The sequence below is a fragment of the Carcharhinus amblyrhynchos genome, chromosome 12 (genome assembly GCF_965287045.1).
Source record: "Carcharhinus amblyrhynchos chromosome 12, sCarAmb.v2.hapA, whole genome shotgun sequence".
NCBI classification, from domain to species: Eukaryota; Metazoa; Chordata; class Chondrichthyes; order Carcharhiniformes; family Carcharhinidae; genus Carcharhinus; species Carcharhinus amblyrhynchos.
This window is the reverse complement of record NC_137335.1, coordinates 30,579,693-30,600,438: the sequence shown is the minus strand read 5'-3', so window position 1 is coordinate 30,600,438 and position 20,746 is coordinate 30,579,693. Positions and strand designations below refer to the sequence as shown.

Genomic DNA, 20,746 nt, shown 5'->3' with positions numbered 1-20,746 from the left:
GAGTTATTGCAGGATTCGCTAATTGTTCTGTCTATATCGATGTCTTAATGATCTTTAGCCATTTGTGGAAAGATCACATGGACCATTTGGCAGAGCTCTTTGAGAGACTATGGAAGGCAAAGTTGGTCATAAACTTGGCCAAAATAGAATTTGCGAAGGTGGAAGTGACATTTTTAGGGTACAACATTCGATACGGATGGACGACACCGAGAAACTTGAAGATGAAGGCCATTGAGGAATTTACAAGACCATCCTCGAAGAAGGAAGTGCTATGCTTTTTAGAATCGAGTGGATTCTACAGGAAATTTCTACTAAACTTCACTAGTTTAGTGGTACTGTTGACAAATTTGTTAAAAAACATGAAATTTCAGTGGACCTAAGAATGCCAGGAGGCATTTGAGAATTTAAAAGCAGTGTTAAACGCCCCATCCGTTTTAGTCATGCCAAATTTTTTGAAACCCTTCGAAGTCAGCATCAACACCAGCAATGTAGGTGTTGGAGCTGTATTGTTGAAGGAGGATGACTGTGGAACTGAAAGGCCAATTGGTTATTTTTCAAAAATTTCAATATCTACCAGAAAAAATATTCAACAATTGAATAAGATTTATTGAGTTTGGTAATGGCCTTACAACATTTTAATATTTATGTTGCAAACAATGCATCAGGGACGATTGTATCGATCACAATCCTTTGACATTTCTAGAAAGATTTAAGGACAAGAACACCAGATTATTTTGTTGGAGTCTTGTGTTACAAGCATTTAATTTACAGATTATACATGCTGCGGATTGTGAAAATATTATTGTGGATGCTTTATCATGAAATGTTTATATGAGATAGAAATGGTAGTCTTCAATATTATATATAAATAAAATTAGTATAAAATGTGAAACTCTAGATTATTGAACTATGGATCTAGTAACATAATGAAGTTTAGGGTTTAAAAGAAAACCATCTTTTCATGATGATGGTTCATTTGTTTCTTAAGAGGGGAGGTGTTGCAAACTTAAGTAGAGTAATTGTAGATTGATGTTTGTAAAATTGTAAAATGCTAGGGAAAATGCACTGCATGGTCCCTTTAAAAGATGTGCTTTTTCTGTGCTTAGAAAGTTAAAAAAAACAAGTGCATATAGAGTGTCAAAAATGAAACATTTGTATTGAAAGGCCAAACAGAGGTATTACCAAGGCAACAGGATTTTAGACTTTTGATTTTTTTTAAATTCAGCCAATCAATTTGAATTAGGCACTTAGATACCAAGAATCTATTAAATTTAAATCTGATGGCTTTGGCAACCTAGGACTAATACCTATTGTGACAGATATTGAAATATCATCACAAGTATAAAAAGAGGAGGGCAGGGCCAGAAAGCAACCACCATAATAAGTTTTTAGTTCAATTCTCAACTCTAGAGAGAGAGAACTGCTGATTCTCGTAGCCTCATTTATGTCTTGAGAGAAAGCACCATCACAATAGTGAAGGTGCCAAAGTGGACAGAAGTTCCAGAGAGAAGAATCAACGGAGAAGGCCAAGAATATTCCAGAAGACATCAAACCTGGTAATAATTGTGACAGACTAGATTTTATTTAGTGGGAATTGTATTTATCTGAACAGCATTCCATTAGAATCATGTTTTATTTGGTTTGTTAATAGTTAACTTGTTCACCGTTAAATAAATAAATTGTTACTCATTGACTTTAGAGAGTGTGTCAAGGAGTTATTTTGATTTAACCACTAAAAATTACTGAAGAGCAGATTATACCACTTCACACTTTTTACATAATATGGTGCGAGGTACTCCTATAACCACTATAATCTTGAGTGGTTAGGTGTTTGTTCTCAGAGGGTGGATCCACCTTGGCTTCATAACAAGAAGATGAAGTCACATAGGATCTGCGTTGAACTAGTAAGATGAATACAGAACTGGTTTGGTCATAGAAGACAGAGATAGTGATGAAAGGGTGTTTTTCTGGCTGGAGACCTGCGATTAATGGTGTTCTGCAGGGATCAGTGCTGGGACTCCTAGTTTTGTAATATATATAAAAACGAGTTGGAGGAGAATGTAAGTGGTCTGATTTGTAAGTTTGAGGATCACACAAAGACAGGGGGAGCTTAGGATAGTGAGGAGGCTTGCCATGTATACAGCAGGATATTGATAGGCAAGTGACTTGGGCGGAGAAATGTAGGTGAGTCAACCTGATGAAGGAGCAGCGCTCCGAAAGCTCATGATTCCAAATAAACCTGTTGGACTTTAACCTGGCGTTGTGAGACTTCTTACTGTATAGAACTTTAGTTAGGCCACGTTTGAAGGCTTTGGAGAGGATACAGGCAAGTGTTGTCAAGATGATGCCTGGTTTGGGGGAGGGTATTATCTATGAGGACAGTTTGGACAAGCTTGTTTTCTTTTCACTTGAATGTCAACAGCTGATAGAAGTTTATAAAATTATACAATTGGAAACTCTGGAAAGAAATTGAACATACCATTTCACAATAGAAGGTGGGATTGGATGCCTGACAGAGGAACTAATGCCAGTCAAGAAGAAAGGGGACAAGGATAAAGTGATCCTTTTGGATAGCTCTGATATTGAGACAGTGTGCAAAGGGACAAGTTTTCTTTGACAAAGTCTGTGAGCAGTTCAACTTTTTTGAAAAGAATTGCTTTGTTTTGATATTTTGGGACTCTGAAAATTGTAAGAACTGTTTGGACTCAGTGCGGCAACTAAAAATTAAATCCAAAGTGATTTGTGTCAGTTCGCATTCAACATAAAATGTTATCCTCCGATCCTGTCCAGCTTTCTGAGAACATTATCAGGACTAATTCATAATCATGACAACGAAATCGAGCTCAGACTCAGAATCAAAGTAAGATCAAAAACAGGAGAAGGCCTCTGAAAAGAAAGAGGATGCAGTTGTACAAACAACAGTGTGTTGAGAAAAGTAGGAAGAACAAATGTGATTGCCAAAGCTTTATCATGACTTTGCTGAAAGAAAAAGGAATGTTCAATGTTGGAAGAGAAAGACTGAACTGGATAAAACCACTGTTACGTTTGCATGCCCATATTTAATAAAATGCATTTATATTAGACGCATATGTGTGAAACTAGGGTTTTGAAAAATGAAGCCATCTTTTCACACTGTTGATTCACTTTTTCAGGGGGAGATGTGATGATACTGTGCCTTTGAGAAATGTATTTATATTATGTTTCTCATGAAGAATATGTTTAAAAGTCAGCTCTGTTTATACAATACTGAATTACTTGCACTAGGCAGCTCACATGCTGAGAATGTATGTTAATAATTGATCTTGGCTGATGGGGGGTTGTGTTAATCAGTGTAAATGCATTTTTGTTTATTTTGGTTTTTCACTGGGGTTTCAAAGTAGGGTTTTGATTAGGTTGATTGACAGAGGCGCAGTCATGTGAATGGGCAGAGCAAGCTTGCAAGTAAAAGTCAAGTAAGAAGTCTCACAACACCAGGTTAAAATCCAACAGGTTTATTTTTTATATCGTATGCTTCTCTTCTATTGTGGTGGGGAATTTTTTTTATAAATAGGTAACTTGTCATACTACAGCAGAAGACACAATAGTGATGCCAATCACTCTGGGAAGCCATCTGAACCATCATCTTTGCTTGCTTCCAACAGGTTTATTTGGTAGCTCAAACTTCCAGAGCGCTGCTCCTTCATCAGGTGAGTGAAGAGTTGGGTTCACAACAGGGTAAATATAGGCACAGGCTCAATTTACAAGATAATGGCTGGAATGTGAGTCTTAACAGGTCATCAAGTCTTTACAGCTGCAGGCAATGCTAATGGAGAGAGGGTTAAGTGCAGATTAAAGAACCTGCGCTTCTTTAACCTTTAAAATCTTTCACCTATGCTACCCTAACAGGTGGGAAGAATAGAAAAGCAAAATCTTATTTAAATACAGAGAGACTGAAGAATGCTGTGCTCCACAGGGTTCTAAGTGTCTTTGTACACAACTCACAAAAGGTAAGCATGCAGGTACAACAAGTAATTAGGAAGTCAAATGCAATACAAAAGTAGACTTGATACAACTTGTACAAGGCACGAATGAGACCACATCTATGTTATCACATGCAGTTTTGGTCTCCTTACTAAAAGCAGCATTGGAGGCAGTTCAGAGAAGGGTCTCAAGGTTGATTCCCAGAATGCAAGGGTTGACTTATGAGGACAAGTTAAGCAAGTTGGTTTTGGTTAGGAGAAGGAGAGATGGGCTTATTGAAATAAATACATTTCTGAGGGGACCTAATGGGGTAGATGCTGAGATGATGTCTCTCCTCGTGGAGAAATCTAGAATTCAGGAACATTGTTTCAAAATAAGGTGACTCATTTAAGACAGAAATAAAGAGGAATTTCCACTTGAGAGTCAGTAATCTTTGGAATTCTTTACCCCACAGAGGAGTGGAGGCTGAGTGATTGAATGCATTCAAGACTGGGCTAAACAGATCTTTGATATATAAGAAAATCAAGAGTTATGAGGGCCATGTAGGAAGTGGAATTAAGGCCACAATTGGTTCATCCATGATATTATTGAATGGCAAAGCAGGCTTGAGGGGCCAAGTGGCCTATCTTTGCTCTTATGTCTTATTGACTATCCTCCTAACTTGGAGTCATCTGCAAATTCAGAAATGGTGTTTTGGATTTCAAAGTCCAAATCATTAGGTAAATATGAACTGTAAGCTATCCCAACAATAATTCTTGAGGACCATCACCTTCTGCTACACAAAATAATTAATCTTTATTCCTACTCTCTGCTTTTTGCCTTGAATCCAGCTAGCTGGGTTCAACTTTTAAAACTCCCTCACTCACTAAATTCCCCACTTATATAAGCACCCTGTATGTGGTGACGACTGAAGACATTGGTTTTGGTTTTCCTAATATTTTAATTGGACAAAGTTTCTATTGCCCAATACTGGATGTTGGACAACCAGTTAAGCCATCTAGATAGTGAAGGAGTCAAGAACAGTGGTGATGGTGACATAAATCTGTTTCTTGTTACCACAGGTGTAAAATCTGATGCTGTTTTCAGATCATGTTCACAAGTGTAGATGAGATTAGGAGGGGGCCAGGGTGTGAAAAGACAGGCCATTGTAGGTGATTTTCTGGCTATTTATGAACTGAATCAGGTGAGACAATGGTGGCGAGGCGTTAAGGAAGGATGATATGGTCAACCATATCAAAAGTTACAGAGAGGTCAAGAAGACATAGCACACCATAGTCACGAATGCTTAGGATATTGTTTCTAACTTTGACATGAGCCCTTTTGGTACTAAGGTATGATGGAAACCTGATTGGGGGAGTCAAAGATAGAGTTCCTGAAAAGATGGGCCTGGATTTTGAAGGTTGCAACCTGTTCAAAGGCTTTGGAGTGGAAAGGGTAGTTGGGGATGGGATAGTAGTTTGCAAAGATTGATTGGTCAAGGGTTTATCTTTTGAGAAGAGGGGCGAATGAAAAAGGGGATAGGACCAGGGGAGAGAAAAAAAATCATTAACGTTTCATGACCATCAGATGTCCTAAAAGAGCACTTCATAGTCAATTAAGTACTTTTAAAGCACAGTCATTGTTGTAATGTAGGAAACACTGTAGCTAATGGTGATAATTAGCTAGTTATGATAATCTACTTTGCTGTAATGTAGTTGAAAAGGACATATTGATCAGGACACTGAGATAACTCTCTTCTTTGAAATGGGAACTTTTAAAGACAATGCAGAAGGGCTTTGATTTATCATTTCATCTGAAGTACAGCAATCAAATCTCAGCGTATATCAAGACAGCAGGAGATGAGTCTCAGTGACAAGGTAAGCTCAGAGAGTGCATAATGCGAGACAGGAGGAAAACTACAGATGGAAGTTTGAGGCTAAGGAATGTAGAACTGACAAGCATTTCATCTCAATGGGCTGGGGAAGTGAGGGAAGCACTGAGATAGCTCATTGTTGATGACAAAGAAGTCCATGATTTCCTGGCGCTTATTGGAGGGTAGAGGAAGTAGGACAGAAGGGTTTGAGAAAAAAATTTGCATCGGAGAAAATAAGCTAATTTCAAAGAATTCAAGCTCTAGGTATTACCTAGAAACCACAGAATCCCTAAAGTACAGAAGGCTATTTGGCCCATCAAGTCCTCACTGACTCTCTGACAGAGCATCTTACCCATGCCCACCCCCCCCCATTATCCCCATAACTCCATGCATTTACCCCACTAATGCCCTAACTCACACATCTTGGGACACCAAGGGGCAATTTAACATGGCCAACGCGCCTAAGCTGCACATCTTTGGACTGTGGGAGGAACCAGAGCACCTAGAGACACGGGACAATGTGCAAACTTCACACAGTCACTCAAGGTTGGAATTCAACCGAATCACTGGTGCTGTGAGGCAGCAGTGCTAACCGAAGTGTCACCATGCCACCCATTTGATATGCCTGTCAGGAAAAATTTGTTCTGAAGAATATTCCATCATGAATATGTAACATCTATTCTGTTGTATATAGCGTTTGAAGATCAAACAAGGCCACAAAGTTGGAAAAATTGAGGAATTTGAGTGGTTGGTTTATTTTGCTTTTAATTGGCAGCAAAGCATTTTCCACTTGCCTGATAACAATCATATATTTAAGTTAACAGTGGTTTCTTCAATTAAATTTTATTGAGAGCTAAATAATTTATAAATTGGTTGAAAATTAGTTTGAAAAACTTATGATTAAAAAAACAGAAACCCACTTCTGCATCATTAGTCTTTTTCATTATAAGTCTCTTTGGTTTGGAGGTCTGGTAATAAATTTTTGAGTTGAATTCGTATGCAGTTAACAAAGAATAAATGTTTATTACAGCATGCAACTTATCATAATTTAATCACTAAAATAATTTGTGCACTAAGCACCATACTATAATTAGTCATAGCCATTTGACTCTTGTAAAGCAATTCGATCTAGTCTCATTCCCTGCTCTGTGCCTATAGACTCACACCCTTTATTTCACTTAAGTGTCGATGCACTTTCCTTTTGAAATCATTGAACAGCTTTCACCGCTCACATAGTTCCAGATCTTCCTCATATCTCCCCTATATCTCTTGCCTATTACCTTATATCTGTGTCTCCTATTCATTATACTATCAACTAACAGCAATTGTTTTTCTTTGCCTCACCTAAACCTGTAACATGTTGAATTTCTAAGGACAGTAAATGAGCATTGAACCAAGAAGTTATAAATTTACTGAGCTATTTTAAGAATAAATTTGCTAAGTGTAAAGAAAAGCTTTTATATCATTCCTCCTCCATATGCTATTAGTGGGTGGAGCTCAGGAATAGGAAGGGCAAGGTGGCTAGCACTGCTGCCTCAGTACCAGGGCCCTGGGTTCGATTCCCCGCTTGGGTCACTGTCTGCATGGAGTTTACACATTCTTCCCATGTCTGCGTGAATTTCCTCTGAGTGCTCCGGTTTCCTCCCATAGTCCAAAGATCTGTGGATTAGGTTGACTGGCCATGGTAAATTGCCCCTTAGTGTCAGCAGGGTAAATACATGGAGTTACAGGGATAGGGTCTGGGTGGAATTGTGTTTGGTGCGGACTTGATAGGTCAAATGGCCTCCATTTGCACTGAAGGAATTCCATAATTTGATGAAATCACAATGTTGGGAGTGTACTACAGACCTCCCAACAATCCACTGGAAACAGAGGAGCAGATGTGTAATCAGATACTGGAAAGGTGTGAAAAAAAGCAAGTTAGGTGTGGTGGGTAACTTTAACTTCTCCAATATTGATTTGGGGCTCCCTTGCCAAGGACTCGGATGGAGAACAATTGATTACATGTGTCCTGGAGGGCTTTTTGATACAGTATGTTGACAATCCAATCAGGGAGGGGACTATACTAGACTTGGTATTGGAGAATGAACTGGGCCAGGTGATCAGTGTTTCAGTGGGGGAGTATTTTGGGCTTAAAATCATAGAATCTACGGCATGGAGACAGGTCCTTCGGCCTGAACTGGTCCATGCCGACCAAAATGCCCATCTAGACTAACCCCATATGCCTGTATTTGGCCCATATCCCTCTAAACCTTTTCTGTCCATATCTGTCATTAATGTTGTAATGTCCCTCCCTCAACCACTTCCTCCAGCAGTTCATTCCCATGCATACCACCCTCTATGTAAAAAAACAAAAGTTGCTCCTCAGGTTCCCATTAATTTTTTCCCCATTTAAACCTATGCCCTCCAGCTCTCCATTCCCCAACCTTGGGAAAAAGACTACGTGCCTATTCATGCCTCTCATTATCTTATACACCTCTGTAAGATTACCTCTCAGTCTCTGACACTCCAAAGAAAAGAGTCCTAGCCTGTCTAATCTCTCCCTATAACTCAGTCCCTTGAATCCTGGCAACATCCTTGTAAATTTCTTCTGCATTCTCTCCAGTTTAACAACATTCTTCCTATAGCAAGGCAACCAAAACTGAACACAATACTTTCGTTGCAGTTATACAGGACACCAATGTCCTGTAGAACTGCAACAAAACTTCCCAACTTCTTTACTCAATGCCTGACTGAAGGTCAGGATGCCAAAAGCCTTCTTCACTGCCCTATCAACTCCAGTGACTCCACCTTTGGAGAATTATACACCTGAACTCCAAGATCTCTCTGTTCCACGATACTCCCTAAGGGCCTACCATTCACCGTGAAAGTCCTACCTTGATTTGATTCTCCTACAATTTTTGATAACCTTCTTCACTGTCTACAATACCACCTATTTTAGTGTCACCTGCAAACTTACTAATTATGCCTTGTATATTCTCATCCAAATCATTGATATAGATAAAAAGCAACAATGGATCCAGCATCGATTCCTGAGGCACACCACTACTCAGTCCAACAAACACCCTTCCACCATAACCCTCTGCTTCTACCATCAAGTCAATCGTATATCCAATTTGCCAGCTCTCTCTGGATTACATGTGATCTAGCCTTCATCAGCAGCCTACCATGCGGAACTTTATCAAAGGCACTAATGAAGTCCATACAGACTATGTCTACCGCTCTGCCCCCGACAACCTTCCTGGTCACTTCATCAAAGAACTCTAACAAACTTGTAATGCATGATTTCCCACGCACAAAACCATGCTGATGACTCCTAATCAAACCCTGTCTTTCCAAACGTTTGTACACATTATCCCTCAGAATCCTCTCTAGTAACTTACCCACCATAGATGTTAGGCTTCCGGTCTATAATTCCCAGGTTTTTCTTTGCAGCCCTTCTTAAATATAGGCACAACATTTGCTACCCCCCAGTGTTCTGGTACCTCATTGTGGCTAACAATGATGCAAATATCTCAGCCAGGGTTCTTGCAATTTCCTCTTGAGCCTCACACAGTGTTCTTTTAAGTACCTGGTCAGGGCAACGAGATTTATCCGCCTTCACACATTTTAACATGTCCACCTCCGCTATTGTAATGTGAACTGTCCCCAATATATCGGTTATATATAAATATAAAAGGTATATATATACCTTTCCCAGGTTCTCAAGCCTTCATGTCTTTCTGCATGATAAATACAGAGGAGAAATATTTATTGAGAACCTTGACCATCCCCTGCAGTTCCACACATGTCCACTTTGATTCTTAGGGGGCCCTATTTGCTGTGAAGTTGAGTAGAGTAATTGTAGATTGAGGAGTAGAATATTAGAATTTGGTGTTCGTAAAATTATAAAAAAAATTGTAAAATGCTAATAGAAGAAAGCATTGCATGGTTCTGTTAAAAAGATGTCTTTTAAAAAAAAATGCAGGTGCATATAGGGTCCCAGAATGAAACACTGGAAGGGCCAGGCAACGGTGTTGCCAAGACAACAAACAGGCTTTTAATTTTTTTAAAAATTCAGCCAATCAGTTCAAATCAGGCACTTGGATACCAGCAACCCACCCATTAGATTTGAATTTGATGGATTTAGCAACCGGGGATCAATCATATTATGGGGATATTGATATGTCATCATAGATATAAAGGAAGGAGGCAGTAAGACAATAAACAGAGAAAACAGAAGTTCTAGACTGAAGAATTAACAGAGAAAGCTGAGAATATTCTGGAAGACACAGAACCTGGTTATAATTTAGACAGTGACTGGAATTCTTTTTTTTAATGAGTGGGAATTGTATTTATCTGAACAGCATTCCATTAGAATTGTTTTATTTGGTTTGTTAATAGTTTAGTTAACTTGTTTGCTGTTAGTTAGATAAATAAATTGTTAGTTGTTGACTTTAGAGAGTGTGTCAGGTAGTTGTTTTGATTTGACCACTAAAAGTTGTGAAGTGCAGACTTCACACTCATTTTTACAGATTATGAAGTGAGGTGCTCCTCTTGAAATGGTTAGGTGTGAGTTCTCAGAGGCATCCACCTCCGCTTCATAACGTAGTCTCTCTCTAGTTATTCTTTTTCCTTTAATATACTTAAAGAATCCCTTTGGATTCACCTTAATGCTCTCAGCCAAAGCTATGTCATGCCCCCTTTTAGCTATAATTCACCCTTAATTCCATAAGATTTCAGGTAGATGTGGATAAGGACAAGAGTGGCGATAGAGTGAGGGGTACTTGATTGGGCGAGGGCCAAATACATCCAAATTGGACAGGAACTGGGGAATGTGGATTGGGAGCAGTTATTTGAGGGCAAATCCATGTCTGGCACGTGACAGACTTTTTAAAGGCCAGTTGATTGAAGTGCAGGATAGGTACATCCCCACAAAAATGAAGGACAGAAATAGCAGTATTCGGGAACCATGGACGACAAGGTAAATTGTAACCTTTGTCAAAAGGAAACTTAGGTCTAGGCAACTAAAAACTGACAATGACCGAGGAGTATAAAGCAGGAAGGAACTTAAATGTGGAATTAGGAGGACTAAAAACGATCAAATAGGGTCAAGGTTTTTAGGCCACTCGAGGACAATGGAGGGAAGTTATGCATGGAACTACAGGAAGTGGGTGAGATTTTTAATGACTATCTACAGGCATTTAGAGAGGCAACGATTGATTAGGGACAGTCAGCATGGCATTGGGTGGAAAATCATTTCTCACAAATGTGAGTTTTTTGAAGGGGTAACCAAGATGGTAGGTGAGGGCAGTCAATATTGTCCACATAGACTTTAGCAAGGCCTTCGGCAAGGTACCACATGGTAGGTTGTTGCATAGGATTAGTCTTATAGAGGGTGATCTTATAGAGGTCTATAAAATAATGAGGGGCATAGATAAGGTGGATAGTTAACATCCTTTCCCAAAGGTAGGGGAGTCTAAAACTAGACGGCTAAGGTTTAAGGGGAGAGATGCAAAAGGATCCAGAGGGCAATTTTTTCACACAGAGGATGGTGAGTGTCTGGAATGTGCTGCCAGGGGTAATGGTAGAGGGAGGAACTTTGTCTTTTAAAAAGCATTTAGACAGTTACATAAGTAGGATAGGTACAGTGGGATATTGGCCAAACGTGGGCAGTTGGGACTAGCTTAATGGTAAAACTGGGCAGCATGAACAAGTTGGGCTGAAGGGCCTGTTTCCATGCTGTAAACCTCTATGATTCTATGAGTACTTTGTATTCACCAAGAAAAAGGACATGACGGATGTTGAGGTCAGGGATGGGTGTGTGAATGCTCTCGAGAATGTCAATATATTGAAGGAGGAAGTGCTGGATATCTTAAATTGCATTAGAGTAGACAAGTCCCCAGGGCTGGATGGGATCTATCCCAGATTACTGAGGGAGGCAAGGGAAGAAATAGCTGGGGCCTCGGCAGATATCTTCACATCCTCTTTGACCACAGGTGAAGTTCCAGAGGGCTGGAAAATAGCCAATGTTGTTCCCTTGTTTAAGAAAGGAACAGATATAATCCAAGAAATTATATGCTGGTGAGCCTGACATCTGTGGTGGGGTAGCTTTTGGTGATGATACTGAGGGACAGGATGTGTGCACATCTGGAAAAAAATGGACTAGTTAGTGACAGGCAGGGACAGGTTTTGTGCGGGGAAAGACATGTCTCACTAACTTGACTTTTTTTTTTGAAGAGGTGTCAATCATAGAATCATAGAAAAGTTAATTGATGCGTGAAGGGCTGTAGATGTTGTTTATATGGACTTTAATAAGATGTTTGACAAGATCCCACATAGAACGTAGAACACAGAACACTACAGCACAAACAGGCCCTTCGGCCACAAGTTGTGCTGATCGTATCCATACCTACCAGGTCATAGAACTATCTGTGACTCCCAATCCCATTAAATCCCATGTACTCATCCAGAAGCCTTTTAAAAGACCCCAGCGAGTTCGCCTCTACCACCACTGACGGCAGCCGATTCCACTCACTCACCACCCACTGAGTGAAAAACTTACCCCTAACTTCTCCTCTGTACTTGCTTCCCAGCACCTTAAACCTGTGTCCTCTCGTAGCAACCATTTCAGCCCTGGGAAATAGCCTCCGAGAATTCACCCTATCTATACCTCTCAACATTTTATAAACCTCTATCTGGTCACCTCTCAACTTCATTTCTCCAGGGAGAAGAGACCTAGCTCCCTCAACCTATCTTCGTAGGGCATGCCTCCCAATCCAATATAGCAGACTGGTACAAAAATTTAAATCACATGGGATTCGCAGTGGGTTGGCTATATGGATACACAACTGGCTTAGTCATAGAAGACAGAGAGTAGCAGTGGAAAGATGCTTGTCAGAATGGAGATCTGCAGCTAGTGGTGTTCTGCAAGGATCAGTGCTGGGAACTCTGTTTGTAGCGCATATAAATGATCGGGAGGAAAATGTGGGTGGTCTGACTGGTAAATTTGCAGATGACGTGAAGATTAGTGGAGTTGCTGGTAGTGCCAGGGATTGTTAGATGATATAACAGGATATAGATAGATTGGAACTTGGGCAAAGAAATGGCAGATGGAGTTTAATCCGGACAATGTGAGGTGATGCATTTTGGAGGATCAAATTTAGGTGTAAATTATACTATGAATGGCAGAACCCTTAGGAATATTAACATACAGAGGGATCTGGGCCTGCAAGTCCACAGTTCCCTAAAAGTGGCAACACATAAGACACAGGAGCAGAATTACGCCACTCGGCCTATCGGGTCTGCTCCACCATTCAATCATGGCTGATACTTTCCCAATAACTCCTGATCCCCTTATTGGTTAAGAACTTATTTATCTCTGTGTTAAAGATACTCATTGACCTGGTCTCCACAGCTTTCTGTGGCAAAAAGTGGCACAGATTCACCACTCTTTAGATGAAGAAATTCCTCCTTTGTTTTAGAGGATCGATCCTTTAGCCTGAGGTTGTGCCCTCTGGTTCTAGTTTTTCCTACCATTGGAAACATCCTCGCCACATCCACTTCAACAAGGCCTCACTGTATCCCGTAAGTTTCAATAAGATCCCCCCTCATCTTTCTAAACTCCAATGAGTGCAGACCCAAAGTCCTCAATGATTACTCATACGACAAGCTCTTCATTCCAGAGATCATTCTTGTGAATCTTCTCTGGACCTTTTCCAAGACAGCACATTCTTCCTTAGATACAGGGCTCAAAATTGCTCACAATGCTCCAAATGGTGTCTGACCAGAGCCTTATTCAGCCAAAGTGTAGAGGCTTTTACACCCAACACAGGTAGCCAATCTGATTAACAAAGCATATGGCCTTCATCTTCTCGGGCATTAAGTACAAGAATTGGAATCATGTTGCAGCTTTATAAAATCCTGGTTAGGCCACATTTGGAGTACTGTGTGCAGTTTTGGTCATCACACTTCTAGAAGGACATAGAAGTTTTGGAAACAGTGCAAAGAAGGTTTACCAGGACGTTGTCTGGTCTCTTGGGAGTTGGCTATGAGAGAAGGTTGAATAAACTAGGATTGTTTTCACAGGAAATACGGTGGTTGAGGGGAGGCCTGATAGTGGTCTACAAAATTATGACAGACAGAGAGAGTGGGTAGTTAAGAAGTTTTTTCCAAGGATGCAAGTATCAATTACAAGAGGGCACAAGTTCAAGATGAGAAGAGGAAAGTTTAAGGGAGATGCGCAGGGAACGTTTTCTCGCAGAGGGTGGTGGGTGTCTGGAATGTGCTGCCAGAGGAGGCGGTGGAAGCAGGCACATTAGCAACATTTAAGAGGCACCTGGATGGGTACATGAATAGGGGGGAATAAAGGGATACAAACCAAGTAAGGGCAGGTTTTTTAAAGTTTAGTTAGAGCATCATGATCAGATGGACTTGGAGGGCTGAAGGGCCTGTTCCTGTGCTGCACTCTTCTTTGTTCTTTTTTCTCATGGAATTAACATCATAATCTTTCAGCAAATCTTTCTTGAACCTTCTTTGCTCCAAGGAGAACAATTCAGATTCTTCAATCTAACATGGCCTAAAGTCCTTCATGCCTGGAACCAGTCCTGTAAATCTCATCTGCAGCCTTTCAAGGTTTTTTCATATCCTTCCTGTATTGATCAAAACTGGATGTAAGTGCTCTGTTGTGGTCTAACCAGAGTTTTACAAAGGTTCAGAATAATGTACATGCTTTTGAAAGTAGAAACTGCAGGGGCACTGATCATAATCTTTCAGTCTTCCCTGGATTCTACTCCAAGGTGCCAGAGAACTGGAGAATTGTAAAAATTATGCACTTGTTCAAAAATGGTTGTAAAAATAAGCTCAATGACAGACCAATCAGTTTGACTTCAGTAGTGGGGTAACTTCTAGAAACAATTATTCGGGTTTATTATCTCTGTTTATGAAGTCCAAGTTCCCAACGTCTTTGCACATGAAGCCCACTGCAGATAAAATTATTCAATTTTAAATTTTCATGTTTTAATGTAAAATCTATTCATACCTGTTTTACCATCAGTTTTGGGGTCCATTATGACAAATTCTGGTCGAAGCTTGCTTATTCGCCTTCCTTTTAAAATTGGCACTAGTCCACCTAAGTATTCCAGGTACAGAGTGTAGCATGGTCCCCCAACCTCTGGATCATCTTCTGTACGTTTCATAGTGCAATGCAGTCTTTCGTTTCCTGCTGTCGGGTAACTGACAAAATCCCGCATATTATTTGGGTCTGGAATGGGAGGCTAAACAAAGATACAAGCACTGATTACTTAAATAATCAAATTAATTAATAAATGTCATATTTGTATGACAGAAATAAACTTTTTATATAACAAAGCCAAACATAACTGATAAATTTCATCTCGCAGCTCAATGTTATATCCAACATTTTCCTAGGTTGTATCTGTAAAGCGTTCCACCCTATTATCCAAGGAAGCTGATGGTGAAAGGTAATGGTGATAGAGGAGAAAATGGTTGTCACCAGAAGGAGGAGATACTGGATAAAAGGTTGGTACTGAAAGTTGACAAGGCACAGAGACTGAATAAGATGCAACAAAGGGTATTGAAGAAAGAATGAGTGGAAATTGCAGGGGCGCAGGTCATAATCATTCAGGGGAGGTGCCAGAGGACTGAAGAATTTCAAAAATTATGCTCTTGTTCAAAGAAAGGTTGTAAAGATGAACCCAGAACTTACAGACCAGTCAGTAGTGGGGAAACTTCTAGAAATAATTATTTGGGTTAGAGTTAATGTGGGTTGATCAAGAAGAGCCAGGATAAATTTCTGAAGGGGATATTGTGTTTAACTAACTTGCTAGTGTTCTTTAAAGAGATAACAAAGAGGGTTAATGAAGGTATTGATATGGGTACATGGACTTCCAAAAGACACTTCTTATAGTGCCAGACAATATGAGAATAGTTATAGCTCATGGATGGAATAAAAGGGACGGTAGAAACATGGACACAGAATTGACTAGGTAATAGGAAACAGTGAGTAATGGTTAATAGTTATTTTTCTGCTTGAAAAAATGTTTATAGTGGAATTCTCCAAGGGTCGGCAGTCCAGAGGAGGTTCATTAGATTGATCCTAGACATGGAGGAATGAGGGGAGGTTGAGCTTACATCATTGGAGCTTAAAAGAATGAGAGGCAATCTTATTGAGACATACAGCATTTTCAAGGGCCTTGACAGGGTAGATGCCGAAAGATTATTTTGCCTTGTGAGAGAGTCCAGAACCAGAGGGCATAATCTGAGAATAATAATCTAAGAGAATAAGCAAATAGATGGTAGATGAAATTCATTGAAGAGAAGTATGAGGTGATGTATTTTGGTTGGAAGAACATGCAAAGATGATACAAAATAAAGGCCAAAATTCAAAAGGCTGTATAGGACCATGTGGACCTGGGTGTGAATGACAGGACAGGCGGAGAGAGCAGTTAATAAAGCATATAGTATCCTGGGATTTATTAATAGGAGCAGAGAGAACAAAAACAAGAAGGTTATGCTGAGTTTTTATAAGACACAAATGAAGATTATTTATTAATGTCACAAGTAGGCTTACATTAACACTGCAACGAAGTTACTGTGAAAATCCCTAGTCACCACACTCCGGTGTCTGTTTGGGTACACTGAGGGAGAATTTAGCATAGCCAATGTTTGGATTGTGGGAGGAAACCAGAGCACCCGGAGGAAATGCACACAGACAAGGGGAGAATGTGCAGTGACCCAAGCAGAGAATCAAACCCGGGTCTCTGGCACTGTGAGGCAGCAGTGTTAACCACTGTGCCACCATGCTGACCTCAGCTGGAGTGTTGTGTACTGTTACAGGTGCCATAATTTGGGAAACGTGTAAAGACATTGGAGAGAATGCAGAACCAGTTACAAGAATGATTCCAGGGATGGGATGAGAAACTTCAGTTAAGAAGATAGCTTGGACTGCTCTCCTTGGAAAGTAGGAGACTAAGAGGAGATCTGATAGAGATATTCAAAATCATGAGGGGCCTGGACAGAGTAGATGGGGAGAAACTGTTCCCATGCATAGAAGGATTGAGAACAAGAGGGCTCAGATTTAAAATGGTTTGCAGAAGAAGCATGTGATGTGAGAAAAATACTACCGTGTGGTTCAAATCTGGAATGCACTCTGGAAGTGCGGTGGAGACAGGTTCAGTCAAGGCATTCAAGAATGATTAGATGGCTACTTGAATAAAATAATTGTAGGGTTACAGGGAAAAAGCAGGAGAATACCACTAAGTCATAATGCTCATTTGGTGAGCTGGTGCACAGATGATAGGCCAAAGGGCTGTCTTATGCACTGTAACAATTCTATGATTTGTGTATAATTCCCTGAAGTAGTAAACTCGCATGCTTGTCAACTGTGTTACGACACGGAGGTGATTTTTTTCCCTCTGCTTGATTTTGGAACCACCCAAAGGGATACGCCTCATCTCGTAATCTTGTACGAGTGTATGTGAGGTAGTAGGAAGTTTCTGGTTTTGGTAAGTTAAAGCAGGGTCTGACACACTCTATCATAAACATTTAACAGGTCTTTGTTTTTAAGCTTATTAAAATAATTAACAAACCGAATAACATCCCAATAAAATACTGTTCAAATATTACAAGGCTCCTTCAGAAATAATGTGATAAATCATTACAGAATTCAGTCACTCTCAACTATTATACAACCAGATATCTTCTGGAAGTATCAACTTTCTCCGGTGATGCTCCCATCTGGAATTCTGAGTTGGTCTCTCTCACTCTATTTCGATGGTGATTTCATGAATATATAAAACTGCAGGATTTCCTGGTCTTCCCTCCTTATGGCTGAAAAGGTGGCAGGTATACTTTGATAGTTAATGATGTCACTGAGGCCCAAGATTCATGGAGTATGAACTCCCTGATTGAGGTAATGGTTGCCTGCCCAAACAGGGAGTCTTACCTCTATATAATGAGAAGTGTCAGATCTACTGACACTCCTGATTCTGACTTTGTATTTGATGAACTCTTAGGAGTGGAGATAAATTTATAAATAAAGGGAATCTGGTGAAAGGACACCAGCCTCTGAGGAGTTATTTCAGTGGTGACGAGGAAAAAGAACAACCCTAAGGAATCTGCTCACTAACAGCTGGCTTTGTTTGTGGGTAAGCCATTTTCAGGCATCATGCCTGTTTGGGAAACTGAACTCTTTTGATTCTGCTGTGGAGGACTGGGCCCAACATGTGGCACACATGTCTTTTTTCAGGGCTAACAACATTGTGGCAAATGAAAAGCAATGGATCATTCTTCTGGCGGCTTGTGGACCATTGGCATTTGTCATTATTCACAGCTTAATTTACCCAGAGGCACCAGATACCAAAACCTTCCAGGAATTGGCAGACCCAGTGAGGGAATATTATGACCCTAGCCACTTCTGATCCTGAGAAGATACCGATTTTACTTAGCATTCCAGAAGGTGGGGGAAATTTGTTATGGGTTTCTTGACAAGGATGAGATGACTGGTGGAAACATGCAAATTCAAGTTAATGCTTAATGAGGTGCTTACAGATCATCTGGCATAAATATGCAACTTTCCAAAAATGCTTGTTGACTGAAGCCCAACTGGACTTCAAGAAGGTGCTACAGTTGGCCTTATCATTGGAAAATGCTGCAAATGGAGCACATCAGTTGCAAGGTATCCTGATAACCATTCCATTTCGACTGAGTTCCAGGACCACCACTTGAGTGCAGGCAATTACATAGCCTTCCTCAGAAAGTATCTGGATACAACTAAACACAGGTCTGGTTGCAGTACAGCCCCAAAACAAAGCCGAGCTTTGACCGGACAGTCCCTTCAGAGTCCTGCCCAGCATGGCACTGTTGCCAGTATGGAAAGTCAGAAAAGCAAATCAAGCATTCAAAATCTAGATTTAGGGAAACTACACATAGGTCGGTGTTCAGGATACTGAACCAGCAGTGTCCAGATCAGACTCAACTAAGATAATGATAAGATTAAATGGACATCCAGTATTAATGGAACCAACACAGGTGTGGCCGTATCAGTGGTCGGAGAATCAGTGTTCAGTAAAATTCACACCGGATTCCAACCCTTAACCTAAATCAAGATTTCGGCAAGACTGAGAACATATACAGGGGAACCTCTGAACATTGTGGGTACAATCTTTCTTTCTATCTCTTATGAAAGGCAACTAGTTCAGTTACCATTAATGGTAGTGGAGGGCTCGGGCCCGAGTCTAATGGAGCAAAACTCATTGAGAGATATTCCCTTGGATCGGGTAAACATCTTCCTGTTAGAAAATGATCGCTTAAATTAAGTCCTGCTCAAACACCCAGAAATTTCTCGAGAAGGTCTAGGAACTATAAAAGGAACCAAGGTGATCTTATATGTTGACCAGGAAGCAGTCCTGTGATTTTGCCAGTCCCGCCCGGTATCTTTTGCTTTAAGGGGAAAAAGTGGAAACAAATTAGACTAAAACAGGAAGGTGTCATAAAACCTGTCCAGTTTGCGGAAAGGGCAGCACCAGTCATGCCTATTTTGAAGTCAGATAGTTCAGTCCACCTTTGCAGGGATGTCAAACAAACAATAAATTATTATTCACAGCCGAACAAATATTTGATTCTCCGGGTGGAGGATTTATATGCAAAGTTGTCAGGGGGACTCACTCTCGAAATGAGATATGAGTCATGCTTATTGTAGTTGCAGCTGGATGAGGATTCACAGAAATACTATACAATCAATAGTCTAAAGGGCATCTATCAATACACAAGGTTATTTTTTGGGGTATCGTTGGCCTGCTCGAACTACCAGAGAACAATGGAAAACATCTTACAAGTATTGTGAAGTTGGGTGGAGTAATTAGATTGAGAGGTATGAAATATCAATGATCTGGATGATAACGTGGTAAATTGGATCAACAAATTTGCTGATGATACAAAGATTGAAGGTGGAGTGGACAGTGAGGAAGGTTTCCGAAACTTGCAGAGGGATTTGGACCAACTAGAAAAATGGGGCTGAAAAATGGCAAATGGAATATAATGCAGGCAAGTGTGAGGTATTGCACTTTGGAAGGACAAACCAAAGTAAATGGTAGTATTCTGAAGAATGCAGTTGAACACATGGATCTGGGAATACAGGTACAGAATTCTCTAAAAGTGATGTCACAGGTGGATAGGGTCGTAAAGAGTGCTTTTGATACACTGGCCTTTATAAATCGGAGTATAGTGCATAAAAGTTGGAGTGTTATGGTAAGGTTGTATAAGGCATTGGTGAGGCCGAATTTAGAGTATTGTGTACAGTTTTGGTCACCTAGTTACAGGGACGATGTAAATAAGGTTGAAAGAGTGCAGAAAAGGTTCACAAGGATGTTGCCGGGACTTGAGAAGCTGAGTTACAGAGATTGAATAGGTTAGGACTTTATTCCCTGGAACACAGAAAAATGGGGGGAGATTCCGTAGAGGTGTACAAGATTTTGATGGGTATAGATAGAGTGAATGCAAGCAGGCTTTTTCCACTGGGGCTAGAGGAGAAAAAAAAACAGAGGGCATGGGTTAAGGATGAAAGGAGAAAAGTTTAAAGGGAATATTGGGGGGGGGGATTTTTCATGCAGAAAGTGGTGGGAGTGTGGAATGAGCTGCTGGATAAAGTGGTAAATGCAGGGTCACTTTTAACATTTAAGAAAAACTTGGATGGGTTCATGGATGAGAGGGCTGTGGAGGAATATGGTCCAAGTGCAGGTCAGTGGGACTAGGCAAAAAATGGTTTGGCACAGACAAGAAAGGCCAAAAGGCCTGTTTCTGAGCTGTAATTTCCTCTGGTTCTAAATTAGAATTTGGCAATGGGGGAAAGCATTACATGGTCCAGTTAAAAGGTGGTGCTTTTTCTGTGCTTAGAGATTTAAAAATGTGAGTACATAGAGAGCCCAAACTGAAACA

The 20,746-nt window shown here is 40.4% G+C and overlaps 1 protein-coding gene across 3 annotated transcripts in view; it reads right to left on the bottom strand.

Annotated features, from left to right (window-relative positions):
* tulp4a (TUB like protein 4a) overlaps positions 1–20,746 on the bottom strand; it is a 378,343-nt gene that overhangs the window by 94,545 nt on the left and 263,052 nt on the right. For all 3 annotated transcript variants that reach the window (XR_013888258.1, XR_013888259.1, XM_080200309.1), the window contains exon 8: positions 14,832–15,066. Coding sequence is in view for 1 of the 3 variants with exons in the window: in XM_080200309.1 (XP_080056435.1) it covers positions 14,832–15,066 (235 nt within the window). In the remaining 2 variants the exon portion in view is untranslated. The remainder of the gene's footprint in view (positions 1–14,831; positions 15,067–20,746) is intronic.